Consider the following 15,024-nt stretch of genomic DNA (forward strand, 5'->3'; position numbering starts at 1 on the left):
TTAATAAGGCTTGTAGTGTGTTGCTTATAGTCAACATTCAAGTCACCGCGTCCCTTACGAAGTTCTGTATGGCCCATTGACACTTGCCGCCTCCCAGACAGCGAGGCACCGCGGAATGGGATGGTGAGGCATTAACACAGTACACGGATGAAGTACTCACCTTGTTCTTTAGCAAAATTGCGTAATATATTCACACTTTATGGACAAATCAATTACAGGCTTCCACGCCATATTAGGCGCCGTGTTGTAGAAGGATTTTTACGTGCTTTCTTTGCATTCTTTTCCCCTTAAATATTTGAAACTGTAAATTAATACACACACGACGAGACTACCTGAAATATCAAAATACTACTAACGGTGTTTTCAACAATTGTCCTTTTTCTAAGTGCCTTTAGCATGGCTGTTCGCTCTGACGTGGCAAAGTTACATAGCGAATCTAATAGAAGTCCGTGACTTAGTATCGGTATGGAATTATAATTACACAAAAGATATTAAGGACTATCGGCTGCATTTGTCCATGCTTCTTCTTCTTCTTCCTGGAATTTATGGAAAAGAAAGGAACTAAAGAGGAAACAATATTTATTTTAAACTGTAGCATTCTAACTTGTATTCTGAGGATGCCATGTATCTTTAAAATAACGTTTTGGAACAAAAGATACTATCGCCACACTCAAGAATATATTCTGCGGTATATTCCATGGATTTCTTTAAAGTATTTATTGTTCAACGAAAGTTTCAATGCAAGAAGTATCCCTCTCTCTCTCTCTCTTAAGTTTGCATGCACCACATAAACAGAGGTTTGACGGGTGACCAGTTACAGGCGGGTTGTCTTGTGCCGCTTCAGCGGGCCTGTGTGGTAAGACAAACAGACGTCACCTAGAGTTTCACGCAAGCATTGCAGCTGGCATGGCGTTGCTAGGCGTTAGGTCTTTGTCTCTTACCATTCGGACGAGTAAATACAAATATGTAGGTTAGACTGTGCTTCGCAGCAGATGGCAAGAACGCAAGTCATGATAATCATTTGCAACTTCACGGGAAAGTTCTTAGGCTTAGACAATAACCTTTGTAGGAAAATTGTCTATTTTATTTGAAATTTGCATTGTAGGCTAATGAGATTCCCACTTCGAGTTGGATATAAACTAGTTTTATAGTCAAACCTTAAGACTCTTTACAAAATCAATACTTTAAAATATTTTATATCCTTGAATATATTGCACCAGGATTCCTCTGTCAGTTTTATGCTTAAGAATACTTTCCAAGAATGTGTTCCGGCAAGCGGGCTTAAATTTACTGCGATGGAACAGAATGGGCTAAGACGCTGAAGACATATGTTCCTATTATCAACATTGTGTCCGTCGGAACCAAGGCTATCTATCAGGATTTTGAGGTGATCCGCTTCTTTGTAAAGAGATATGGACCATTCCTGAAGACTATCGGAGGATGAGAATGACTAGCGAGCCATGGTCGTCTTCATTAGAGAGAAATATATGTCGACTGTTGGAATCTAAGGATGATAAGTAGCATGAAAGTTACGACCCTGTTTGCAGACAATAAAGGCTTTAAAACGAATTCGCATGGATAGTTCTTAGCATTCTGCATAACGTATACAGTAATACCATGATTGAAACAATTCGTAGAACTATAGTAATAATTGGTCTAGAGGGCCACCGCAAAAAAAAAGAAGCCATCGCGAATATTACATAATTTACATTGTATGGTGAATACACTGGATTCTATCAATACAGGTTGCTTTACAGACAAAGGCATTGGAATCATGGACACATGCGAGTAAGGTATTTTTTATCATTTAATGGAGCAATTTATAAATGGTTATAAACAATACCATGTTGATATGTATCAATCTTCGATCGTGAGTATCCATGAGGTAAGTGTGTATGTTTGTTCAAACTTCTCCAAAAACGGGGCAATTGTTTTTTAATGAAATAATGGAGGAATTCAAAATCCTCATGCGACTTTTTACAGAGCCCTGAAGGGGGGAATTTAAAACGTAAGTGTATTTCTACTTCTCGACCTGAACCTTAATTCTAATGGCAAATATTCAGTCCCTGGCATACATCCAAGCGTATGTACATAAAATATTACTATTATTAGGTTCAGCTAAATGTAGAACAATATTTACATATACATGTAGCAGCATTTGGTGCCAGGTAATATAAACATTAAATCATGTGACAGCCCAACATCGATAAGGATAGGTAGTGGTTATCGACTTATCGTAAACAATGACTTCATATGTTACTCTGGAATGTACAAATGTATCCTCAAGGTGCATTTTTACAGCTCGCAACAATATCAACGACAATACAGTAACGACGAAAAGCTCAAGTTCAACATGGGGAGGTATGAGTCCCATTCTATACAATACTTGAACGTTAAGTACATAGTATGTCGCTGTTAACGTTTGGCACTTTAATAGATTCAGAGAAATCCAACTGATCTACCTTGGGCAGTGGTATCGTTGTGGCGACAGAAGAGTTTTTCGTTACCATGTGCTGTACATAAGATTAACAGCAACATGCAGCTAACACTGGTGCTGAAAAGAATTCCTCAGATAATATTTTTATAAACAATTTGTTTACGCTTTTTGTTGCCTTCTCAGTCAAACCTTTACAACTTGAATAGTATTTGAATTATGGCATAGTATTTTACACAGAGCCAATAGCGAACGCTGTCTAGTGAAAAAGTTGTGGAAATCATTTCTCTGTGATCTTCAAAATCGCGAGAATGATGCAGACGACAGTTATGAGATGATCGCATGCAAACGTAACGGCAGTGCTAACGGGGCATAAGGAATCCTCTGCCAGATGACTGGTGTTCATGAAGAGGATGTCTGTCCCTCTCAGGTCCAGAGGGTCCATACACTCCACAACAGGGAAACCAGTGTCGTTAATGAACGCCAATCTGTGTTGAAGGAAGGAAATTGTATTCGTATTTGACGTAGAGGGCAAAACCTGCTCCACCTCGAAAACGTTACAAAGTTTACTGTCACATAAAAGAAGAACCATGCGAATGGAAATATACAATTTCTGTTTAGGTAAGGTGATAATCAAAATGATAACATTATTAACGTTAACGTTACATATCATTCGTACAAGACAATTATTACCATATAAATAAGTACAGTACGAACAAGCTGTAAACGAGGGGCAAACTTACTCGGATCCGTACAACTGGTTTTTCGAACCCAAGGGAAAGTTTTTCAAGTAAAGAATGTATTGCTTGGTATACAATGCTTAGTCAATCCTAAGACCTTCTTGTCTACTTGTATGTCACAATGAAGGTAGTTTTTGCCCATTTTTTGTTTCTTTCGCACGCTACCATCAATTTGAGGCTTCTGAAAGCATGTCGACTATATGATAAAATCAGAATGTTGAAGAGGAAACTAGCTGTCTAACCTGTGTGTGTTGTTCTGTACATAAAGCACAAACTCCAGAAGGTCGTCACAGCAGCCCCACGGGTTGTCGTTCAAGGTCAGGTTTTCAAGTTCAGTCAACCTCCACAGTTCGAAACCAGGAAAATCTCGCAACTAAACAGAAAGCATGTTACCCGTTAGTATTGTAAAATATATTTAACATGCTTGGTGACCTATTTCTGAGCAGGTCACTCTAAATCGTAATGTTAGTACATCACAAAATACGAATACAATTTTCTATAGATAATGTAGCCCTTAGTTAACGTTGCACGGGTTATAAACCTTGATTGACAAGTTTTAATTTGGTTTTACTCTTATTCTCGACTGAGACTAACTGTGTTCTTAATATTCATGCTGATGATTATTCAAACAATTTGCTGCTGTCAAAATAATGCATAATGATAATGATGGCATTTTACGGTGCTTATCGCTCCTTACCTCATTGTTGTGCAGGTAGAGCACCTTCATGTCCGGGTGGAAGGAGTTGTTGTGCACCCGACTGATGGAGTTGTTCTGGAGGTACACATACGACACGGAGAACGGGAAAGCCTCGTAGTTGGGTAAGGCGTGCTCTGGAACTTCAGTGATCTGGTTACCTGCAAAAATCAAGGATAATAAGTACTTTTTTCTTCACTAAGCACGAAAATCAATTGGTAATTTGCAAGCTAGAAATTCAAGATTTTGAGACAAAACGTGCTCTACACTCTGTTAATTTGTAAATCAGGCGATATACTGAGCATGCTAGCCATAGTATCACAGGTGCTTCGGGGCCATTGAAGTAAAACTGTCTAGAAGTGTAACGTTACACACATTTTGGGAATAACAAAACTGAACGCGCACACACCTTCCAGGTTCACTGTAATAACGCTGTTCAGCGTCGACAGAACGGGAAACGTTTTTATCCTGTTGAAGCTCAGATCCAAGGTACCGTTGATCACGGGTGCAGTCCCACGAAAGGCCGCTAGGTGGACCTCTTCGATAAGGTTGTTTGACAGGTCGAGTGAGAGAAGACCGTTGTTGATTACTGCGAAGAATGCATCTATGAAGGTAGAAAGGAAAAGATCATCTGTTACTCCATTTCAAATCACTGAGCTGATACGAAGAATTGGAGCGTAGCCTCATATCCAAACATCTATATCTATCAACACAAAGGTTGAGAGCACACTTGGTTGGAAGAGGTTTTCAGGTCATTGCTCTAGATACGCATCGTTACGGCATTTGAAGTTCAGTCATGGCACGATACACGGGTGTTACGCTTGAAGGGTTTACATGATGAGTTATGGACACAAACGATGTACAAAGAGATTCCTAATTCTTAGTGTCTCAACCTAACACGCTAACCACAGCCCCAGGCCGTTGAATGTAAAAAAAATACTTTATAAAGCCTAAATTGCCCAAAGCTATGTTGATGTCAATGTCACTATACAACAGGACTTGCTTACATAATGTAGACGACTTAACCACTTTTTGTATATAAATCATTTCAGATTGATAAAAAACAATGGGACCAAGTGCCTGAAGTAGAATACTAAAACGGGATGGCATTTTAACATACAAACAGTGATGCAGTAGTCAATTTAGGAAAATAGGTGGCATGATAGACCCGGCATATTACAGCTTGTAACTATGCGAATCTAAAGCAGGGCTCTAGCCAGCTCGAAGTTGTTTTCCGTCAGCCAATTCCCATTGTCACGAAAACCGCGAAAACACTATTCCAGGAGTTAGAGAGACCAAGGAGGTTATTGGAGAGACCGAACTGAGATCTTGAAAAACGGGTTTTTAATGAGATTATCGTATGCGAAAGGGCACCGACACACATTATCAACAATCATAACAATAGCAAGACAAACAGTGTGTGGCTTTTACGGCCGTGGACGGCGTCCCCGAGCCGCCTGTAGCTTCCACCAAGGATTTTTGTCCGTCAAGCTTGACGGATTGGTTTTAAAAATTTTCCGTCAGACGCAGCAAATTTCCGTCAATTGACGGAAAAACGAACGCTGGCTAGAGCCCTGATCTAAAGTAATGTCTTCAATTTCCTTACTTGCTGGTATGTCCGTGATTTTGTTGTGCCGTAGGCTCAGAGTCAGGAGCCCCGGTAAAGACCCATCATGCAGCACGCCGGGAACGGATGTTAGGACGTTGTAGGACAGGTCGATCGTGTGGAGGCTTGATAGAGTGAAGCTGTTTGCACGGTAAAACGCCGTCTCGTTCACAGTGCTGCAAGAGAAGAAAATATAGGGGTTAGCACTACGCTTAGATACATGTAGTATGTATTCGATCTGATGTCAGATAATCTTATGCATGTTAGAATCTGTAAAAAATGTTAATATGAAACCTCGGCCTATAAACTTCCAGCATACTCGTATGCTCGAGCTTCATCTCTAGTCTCTACCAGACTCCATATGTAGGTCGCTGGAAAAACCGTAGAAATGGAATTAATAGAGGAGTAAGCCAGTCAGAGAAGTACAGTCGGCTAGGGAACAGCGCGCGACCCATGGATGAAATGCTCATCACATCCTGCATTTACAATTTTTTTCCCATTACACTTTGATCAAATTGTTATAGTTGTGGCTAACTTCAAAGTACAATAGTAAAAGGCATTGCACTGCATACATTAAGAATACTCTCTGTGTACTGTTGGAGTACACGAACGTCATGCAAATCAAACACGTCTGGAGACACAGATTACACAGGACGCTGGCTACAGACAAGCCTGACGGAACTCTTGGCGAATAGACCCCAATTAATGAGTGAATGAATGAATGAAGACCTTTATTGTACATATATACCCACACTGGGTACAGGTCACAACAAATGATAGTTGACAGATACATAAAATAACCGTCAACCAACACAAGAATTATATTCTCACTTTACTTACTTATTCTACTTTGTGATACTAAAAATATAGGGACAGATATGATTTACAATCAAATGTTTGTCTAAATTTATTAGGAATATGAATTTTATCTCTGTTACTTAATAGGTGTATAAAGTAGGGGAAAATAAATCCCACCTGATGTTGTTGTGTTGAAGGTCAACAATAGTGAGACTTAGTAGAGTGGAGAAGGCGTCCGGGAGGAGGGCGGAGATGTTGTTGTAGCTCAGGTCCAGTACGGTAGTGTCCGTGGGGATGTTGGTTGGCAGGGAGAAGAACTGCAGGTTGGTGCAGTTGACGGTAGTGTCGGCACATGCACACTGAGTGGGACACGCTTCCACAACCGCCTGGGGAAGAATAGACATGGACGGGAACTAATTACAGTTTCATTTCAATGTGTTTCATACTATGTGACATCAGATATGACAAGGGGTACTTAGAGCCAAGCCTGGAGTCCAGCTAATCTCCAAGCAGATTCCACGCATAAGACAGTATTAAACTGGCCAACCATGGTAGCAAAACACGCTCCTAGGCCGACTTCGCTCCTCCGAAAGCTTTTGATATTATGTTATGCTACGCAAGATCTGCTTGGAGATTGGAGTCCAGCCTCGTTTGCTTTAGTCCGCTCCCGAAGGTTGCCTCAACGAAGGAGGCTACGCTGGTGGGCAGCGGCCTTCGGGAGTGGACTAAAGCGAACAATGCTGGACTCCAGGCTACTTTGAGCCTACTTTCTTGTATCTTTGACGCCTTCATAATTTCAGAACAGGTACCCAGTATCATGCATTTGCAAATGCGAAGCCCCATTTAGCAATTGCCCACCCCTTGACCTGGCTAGAACAAACAAAAAGATTGAAATGAACCCCGATTTCATGCATTTAAATCGTCATAAAGAATTACTGCTACAGCCGATCACTTTCATTCCGTGGTTTTCATTTGTAACGTTATCCATTTTTACCCATTGTCCTGCGACTGTCAGCAAATTTGATATGCCGTCCGGTAACTTGCGAATCATTTCTACATTCTAACTAACACTATATGCAGCGTCAACTTTACAAGCACTAAGTCTACAAGTGTGATAGAAAAGAAGTTACCAATGCTGATGTCCAAATCAGGAATAAAGCGGCCAGCATGGTAGATTTACCGCACGACGCCACCGGCGCCATCTTGGATGAGTCCCAGTGCCGATCACCTCGTGATGAAAGATTTGCCTTGAGCGTCTCAGTTTAAAAGCAGACCGTGCTGTTGGGAGGGATAAACAACACTTTGTATACACCGTTACCAAGCACAAGTAAGAGACCAGCATTACTCGCCACGATGCGGTTCGTTTTAAGCTATGTTCCAGCCATAGAAACCCAATAACCATGCAGGACTATCCTTTAAGCCTTTGTTGTGTCACAATTCACCAGTGAAATAAATTTTGACCTAATCCGCAACCTCCTTATTCATTTCTTAACGTATATTATAAACAGCCATCTATTAGCATTAAGTAGCTGCAGGTAGATAAACGAATGTTTATTGAAGACTTTTCAAAGTTTTCTATAGAAAAACGTAAACATTTAGAACCATATGTCCCTTCAGTTTTTACTCATACGTACTACTGTAAGTGCTCATACACTGTGAATTTACAGTAGGTTCATATCTGAGGTTTCTATCGGCTATCGCCCATTCTCTGGTGTTCCTAGCCTTGTAACCTCTCTACTTCACCAAGCACCGAAACGCAAAGATCTGTCGTGACACTGTTGTGGGCAGTGTCCAAATATTTTGTCTGAACAGTCCCGCATAGTATGACATTTAGAGCGTCCATACCTAAGGTACGGATAGGGTTTAAAGATATGCATAAGAGTCCGTAACTTACCTTTGTGTATGTCCTAACACGGATAGAAAACTTCTCTATCTTTGGACACTTCTTGAGAAGAGGACAAGGACGATTTTTAGGTAGCTTCGGCCGGCCACACAAGCACGCACCAACGCACTATGAACATGTTTGCCCTGGCATGTAACCCAATATGCCGTGCACTGGAGCAGCGACTTTCTATGGGTGAACTATTCAGGACCCCTCATGACAAACCTTGTACAAACATAGCTAAGAAATGGGACCCTCCAGGTATACACAACCCATGGCCGGTAAGACAAAACAACCAGGTTAAGGTGACGAGCGACCTCTTAAAATAGCAGGGGCGGGTCGTTCTCGACAATGTCATCCTTTCTCTAAGTCATACATGTTGAAGGGTATGAAATTTAAAGTTCAGACAATTTAAGTATGACGATGAGGGGCAATTATCAAGTGTGACCTAGTATTCCGTTCGTTACATTCTTCGTGCTTGTAGCAGATGTTTTAAGGGGTTATGAATAGTCTTAATCTTAGATAAAACAATCCCGACACGTTCTTAAACCCTATTCCGACCCGTGTTATACTTTTTCCTTCCCCCAAGACATGAATTTCACAACCTAGCGGTATACTTTTCCCCGGGCGATTAGGAGTGGCACTGCAGATTGGGCACTAATTGGGTCGTTTATTTGAGATATAAGAAATACAAAGACTGTCCTGACCTGTCCTGTTCCTTGCAACTACTGTTTTTATATTCATGAGTGCATGGGTAATAGCGGATATCGGGGACTGACAAGCATATAAATGCAATGAATAGGTGGTAGAAGCCGAAACACGTTAGCAAGTAGTTACAAAGATAAAAGACCGAACCCTAACGTGAAGAAATGTATTACGTCGGTCAGTTTGCACCTAAAGTATATGTATGAAATAAGCGAGATTATAAACTAACAAATTACAAAAGCATTGACTTTGGCCAAGCAGTTTAAAAAAGACGAATGACACTCAGTTGACAGAGGGCACAATTAGAACATGTTAAGTGACGATTGTGACAGGGTCTTAGTCTGCAGCCTCAACAAGTAGGCAACGGAACCACTTGAACTTACAACCACAAAGCAAAGTCCATTGTGACACAACGAGAACAAATTTAGCACTCCGTACAACGCGCAAGAGCAATCGTCGTAGCTCGATACACTATCCGACCAAACGATATGGTCCAAGAAGCCAGAAGGCGTAGCCTTGACCAGGTTACGACGTCCTCTGGCGATAGACACAAAAACTGCAATGAACTGTGGTGGTCGCCTGGTAAAGCAGTGGTTGAAACAAAATCTCATTGCTGGAACCGTTTGTTGCAAAACAAAGCAGAAATATTTCTCGTCATAAACTACTTTAGGATCATGAAATATGCATTCATGTAAATGTAATGTACGCATACCTTGATTTTCCCATCGTAAGCGTGTATAAGTATTCCGGTCAATTGATGCATGCTGTGTTATTAACTATGATAGGTATTGGTTTCAATTCTATCTTTCAACTGCACATGCATATCTATATTTTGTTACCGTGGTCTCGATCATCAACACGTACCTTGTGAGTGGTGAATTAATAAGGCAGTCCAACACAGTTTGAAAACGATCCTTTACACATACGTATATGCATCTTGTTACGTCTCGATAAATTAGTTCCATCAGCACAACAATTAGTGGCCACAACAGGGCGTAAATACGTAGCCAGGCAGCTCTAACTGATACATAACGAGTAGTCTCGTCTGACAGTTCACAGCCTGATTCAGCATGGATTAATCCGCGCACACCCATAGACCCAGGCCCTAAATGAAATCCTTCTACGGCCCTCGGGGAAAGCTGAACACATTAGTTCGGCTGGAAGATCCCAGTAATGTGTTCCAATTACATTATGTCATCCATAATGCATAGCCTAAGTCAGTTAGTAAAGATTTGGTGCACAACGCCCAGGAACAATAAGATCATCAATTCGAGAATGCTGCAAATTTTTCAGCGCGAGGATAATATCCCTATCAAAATCAAATACGTCAACAGTTAAGTCAAAGAACTGGCATCTGTGCTAGCTGCGGCCTCTTCCGACTAGCCTGTTATTGCATCAGTGACAATCCATGTACAGTCCTTAGATCGACGTTATCATATATAGAATGGAGTGCAACACAATCTTATGATTGATGTTTGAAAACGATAGGATAATGACAAACATATTTGCCCTACTTTACGACTTGAAATTTATTTTGTTTGCAATCATCAAGCATACAACAATACATTACAAGCATTCTTTACTGCAAAATACATGATTTTAGTTATGTTTATATTACTGTACACCACCAGGTAGCAAAACTGTAGTGCTACGTCGATAATCATTAAGCAATTATGTAGTAAGATGTGCATAAGATGACAGTTACAAGTCTTGATAGAATTGTAAACGGTGAATGTTTACAATTGCTGAATGTGTAACTGTTATCTTATGAATTATACAAGTAATTAGCACTGTCCAGACGTTCCTACACCAGAGTTAGCATTATTCCTTAAATTCGTTTCGAATCTGCAACGTTACATGGAGATCAACAGAATAGCCGCCTTACTTTCAAATTGATACTTATAGTATCATCTTATGCACTGATTCACGACACTATCACCTATTACGTTTGTCCATATCATTATGCTATATTGTAAGTTATTGAAGCCTACATGCCAAAGAACATTTATTCTAAAGAAAAGCTTAATGGTCGCCATAACAACATTGCTTTTATTACAACAGATAGACCTGGAATATTTCATTCTGGTTTGAAGACCATTTGTAAAACCTTCAAGACAAGTAGGTTACAATTACAAATTTTACATTCACATCTGGCTACCGTGTATCTTCATTGTATCTTCAAACATGTTAAAAAGCATATATTCCAAAGCGGCAATGGCCCTAAAAGGACTTGAAGTTATTTTTAAGCATTGCGTCTAATCATGAAGGACTTGGTTGCTAATGTACGTATATCATCAGGATGACAGCAAAAATGATCACCGGCTTCTCATAGACTGATGTATATCTAAGTGTCTGCTTATGTCTAGACAACGTCACGATACTTTCCTGGAGCTCACGGCTATGGTTACTATAAGTCATCAATCATCTTCTTTGTTTCTTAATTTTTCTCAATGTATCATATTGATTTGAACGCACGGTCATGGTCATCAATCACCATGATCCCTGACACCGATTTTTGTGCCGTCTTCCTTCTCTTCTTCATTTGAAGCTCACATACGATCATAAAGAAACAAAAACGAATATCCATTTCCCTCCTGGCTGTTGGTGAGGCTGTTACACGGAAGGATAAGGTGGAGGATGCGTGGAGTTTACTAATCCTGAAATGCAAAAGTTAGATAAAATCAACAATGTATAGAGTATCAACTGTGGAGATCGTAAGTTTAGGTGGAACGTATTCAAAAAGTAATGAATAGCTTGTCAGTTTGTTGAATTTTTTTTTTTACTTCAGGAATTATTTGAAAGAGAAAGTGTGTGCTTGATACAAAAAGGTGTAAGATTCTTATGTACCGGAGTAGGAGAGCCCAACCAACTCCCACTTCTTCTCCATCCGTGGCGGAGGCCGAGGCTTGAGTGTACCGTACATCTCCTGTAGCTCCAGGTCCTCCACACCGGAGTCAATGGTGCCGGTCTTGTACACGTACTTCGGTACAGGCGGCATCGGGCGGGAGGCTGGGACCTCAATTGGATCTGTGACTTCAACAACAGCATTTTTACCTAATTTAGATGGAAGACTTTTTTCTGCTCCACATTTATGATTTTGCTGCATGTTCTTATATATCTGTTATATAGGCCATGGGTGAATCTTTAAAACCATAACAAATCTATGATATGGGAACTTTTAGGTCATGTATTTTAAAATCGTTGTAGGAGATATGGCCATACAATGACTTGTATTGGACGATGAAAGCATAGCTATACTACAGAGGTAGTAAAACGTTACCATCTAGGTGAGACTTGCATATCCAGCCCTTCCTCTTGGCGATGATCAGCAACACTGCTACCACTGTCACCAGCAGTATTGCCCCAGCGGTAATGGCAGTTATGACGATTACATTTGGAATAGTTTCTGTGTGGTTAACAATAATTTTACAATATTTCCACTGCGGCATGTTCATCAAAAACGTATGAGGGATGATGGCTATCTTTCTCATTCATCTTTACAAATTGGATTTCATATTACCTTAATTTCGTCATAGTTCAAACAATAAATTCCCTCATTTTCACGGTAGAATACTGTCAAACTTTTTCCCAAAGAGAGAAAAGTAAACCCAATATTTACTTATAACAAAGAAAGGTATCCGAGCTATGCTGTTCTAATGATATCACTACTTCACTAAACAAGAAAATGTTATTTGACGAGCTCTATAAACATTCAAGCATACCTTCGATCTCCAGGTGAATATTTCTCATGACAGATCCAAACATGTTGGTTGTCTTGCAGACGTAGTCTCCACCATCCTTCACGGCAACATCCGGTATGGTCAGTGTCGACGTCATCTTCTGGTTTCCTCTGGTCGTCACGATGTGTGCAATGGCACTGTCTAACTCAGTCTCTATACCATACTTGTTTCTCCATAACCATTCCAAATCAGATGGTAAAGGATCGGCAAATACAGCACAGTCAAGTTGTGCTGTTCCCCCAACAGCTACAGATATCATCACCGAGTTCCCCTGTCCATCAAGATACGGCTTTCCTGTAAAAAATCATAAATGTGAGAAAATATATGTTGAAAGTTTTGAATAGTTGGCTATTGACTCTTTCAAGCGTTAAACATTTAGATAGTTTAATTAGTAAATTGCATACTAAGCCTAGTTACGTGTAGGTTTATAATCGGCTAAAAGTATCATACGGAACTAACCGATGACATCGATGCGTATATCCTTGGTGCTCTGCGAGAATCCATTACTGATAGCGACGCATTGATACGTTCCCTCGATGTCGTAGTGCACACGGTGGAACTGGAGAGGGTTTTCCCAGTACAAGTTTGTATCCTTCCGCCACCACTTCACTCGCGGGGAAGGATTTCCATCCGCCAGACATTCCAATGAGAAGTCATCATCGCCTTGCTGAACGGTAATCTGTGATTCCATGGAAGGGTCAATCAAAGGCGGGTCTGTTGAATATCAAAACCAGGTAGAAAAAAACAGACGTTTCAATAGTTAAATGTTGGGGCCAATATAAATGTTACATGTACGTAAAACAAGCAAGTCGTAACCTACCTCTACATCACACGCACGAGGTTAGACGTCCTCTACATGGTATTATACATTTAGTTTCCTCGATCGAAAATAACTTTTCAGGTCCACGTTTACAGAAAGAATTTTATACTTACACAGAACGTCCAATGTTACAGTCCCCACAGCTATGGGGAGTACGCCATTGTCTGCCGTACACTGGTAAATCCCTGCGTCTTGGCGAGATGTGCTGGGGATTCGGAACGTGCCCTTCCTGCAACAGGAACGGGAAATGCAATGTAGAGTTAGATAAAAAAATCACTTTACACATACACAGACACTAAACCACACACAGGCACAGACACAGGCACACACACGACGCATAATGCCGTGAACTATCTACATATCACTACTATCCTTACCCGAAACCACCATCAGCAATTGGACGGCCATGTTTAGTCCACGTGATGCTCGCAAAAGGATGGCTGTCGACCAGACAAGTTAACATTGCTGGTTCTCCCTCTTTGGCTCGGATTGATTTGGTTGGAACAGATATACTCGGGGGATCTGTAATGGAAAGAACAACGTAAGTTTTTGAAAATATTATCATAATAATGAAATATGTACATATCTGTTTCTATAACCAAAATGTTAGAGCGACTTGTACGAAATCAATGTGAATGATGCCAAAGATCACATTGTTGGTTGTTTCGTTTACTATGTAATTTGTAAGATTAGTAGCTTACTTACAATTAACCTGCAAAACCATCCAAGACTCCCGAGCAGAAGTGATCTCCGGAAATGGCTGGCTGGCTCTGCAGGTCAGGTTCAAACCGTTATCCCATTTTGTGACACGTCTGAGAATCAGGTCAGCTTCGACTCTGCCTCCTCGTTGTTGTTGTCTCACGTATCGCTCTGTAAACGCCTCCGTCCCATTGTACCAGCTCAGCTGAGGCAGTGGATGGCCTCCTGAAGATGTACAGCTCAACTCTAGCTGCTGCCCTGCCTGGGCCGGTACTTCTGCGCCGCTCAGTGTAGGGGGTTGTGGAACTGGAACTGGAGATTTTTTGGGAGGGGGGTGATTTTTTTGTCAGCTTTCCATCAGCATTTTAAGAACTTTCCACAGTACATATCATTATTAGGCTAATATAAGATTTAGCAATTTGACCTTGTACAATGTAGTACTTACCAATTACAGTCAGTGTTGCTTCTTTGGGAGGAAGACCGAAGACCTTGCACTTGTAATCACCTCCATCTTCCAAGCGGACATCCCGAATCTGCAGATGGAACTCTCCTTTCTTCATGTCGCCGATAACCTGATCAATATATCAATATTCTACAAACAAATTACACAACGTTTATGGTCTTATTTGCATGTACAAGTACCGAAGTACTAGTGGGCATATAAATTCATCATATGTCACCACATTATTGTATAACGTGCGGTCGTAAAAAGGAAGGGGATGATGTAAAAAAAAAAGAGAGACCTGATGGCGAGGGTAACTCGGATCAACTCTCCGATCAAAAGTTATTGCAGCCTGGTAAGGTGGTCCATTCCATGTAACAACTTCCTCTGGCGACAAGTTATGCAAACTGCAGCGAAGGATAGCCGTATTTCCCATCAGAACAGCAGTTGGCATTGGAACTTCA

General features: G+C 40.8%; 2 protein-coding genes across 2 annotated transcripts; both read right to left on the reverse strand.

The window, feature by feature from the left end:
• Positions 1-1,794: 1,794 nt before the first annotated feature.
• On the reverse strand, positions 1,795-8,306 carry LOC118423626 (slit homolog 2 protein-like). Its single transcript, XM_035831851.1, has 8 exons — positions 8,167-8,306; positions 7,403-7,550; positions 6,450-6,658; positions 5,475-5,650; positions 4,278-4,472; positions 3,872-4,029; positions 3,417-3,547; positions 1,795-2,922 (listed from the first exon to the last, which is right to left on the reverse strand). The coding sequence occupies exons 2-8, from the start codon at positions 7,472-7,474 to the stop codon at positions 2,715-2,717; spliced, it is 1,149 nt and encodes a 382-aa protein (XP_035687744.1). The 5' UTR covers positions 7,475-7,550; positions 8,167-8,306; the 3' UTR covers positions 1,795-2,714.
• A 4,255-nt stretch (positions 8,307-12,561) lies between these two features.
• Positions 12,562-14,678, reverse strand: LOC118422135 (lachesin-like). The gene is made up of 5 exons (XM_035829651.1): positions 14,564-14,678; positions 13,797-13,941; positions 13,533-13,648; positions 13,059-13,313; positions 12,562-12,893 (listed from the first exon to the last, which is right to left on the reverse strand). The coding sequence occupies exons 1-5, from the start codon at positions 14,676-14,678 to the stop codon at positions 12,562-12,564; spliced, it is 963 nt and encodes a 320-aa protein (XP_035685544.1).
• Positions 14,679-15,024: the final 346 nt, after the last annotated feature.

This window comes from Branchiostoma floridae, chromosome 9, assembly GCF_000003815.2.
Source record: "Branchiostoma floridae strain S238N-H82 chromosome 9, Bfl_VNyyK, whole genome shotgun sequence".
Classification (NCBI taxonomy): Eukaryota; Metazoa; Chordata; class Leptocardii; order Amphioxiformes; family Branchiostomatidae; genus Branchiostoma; species Branchiostoma floridae.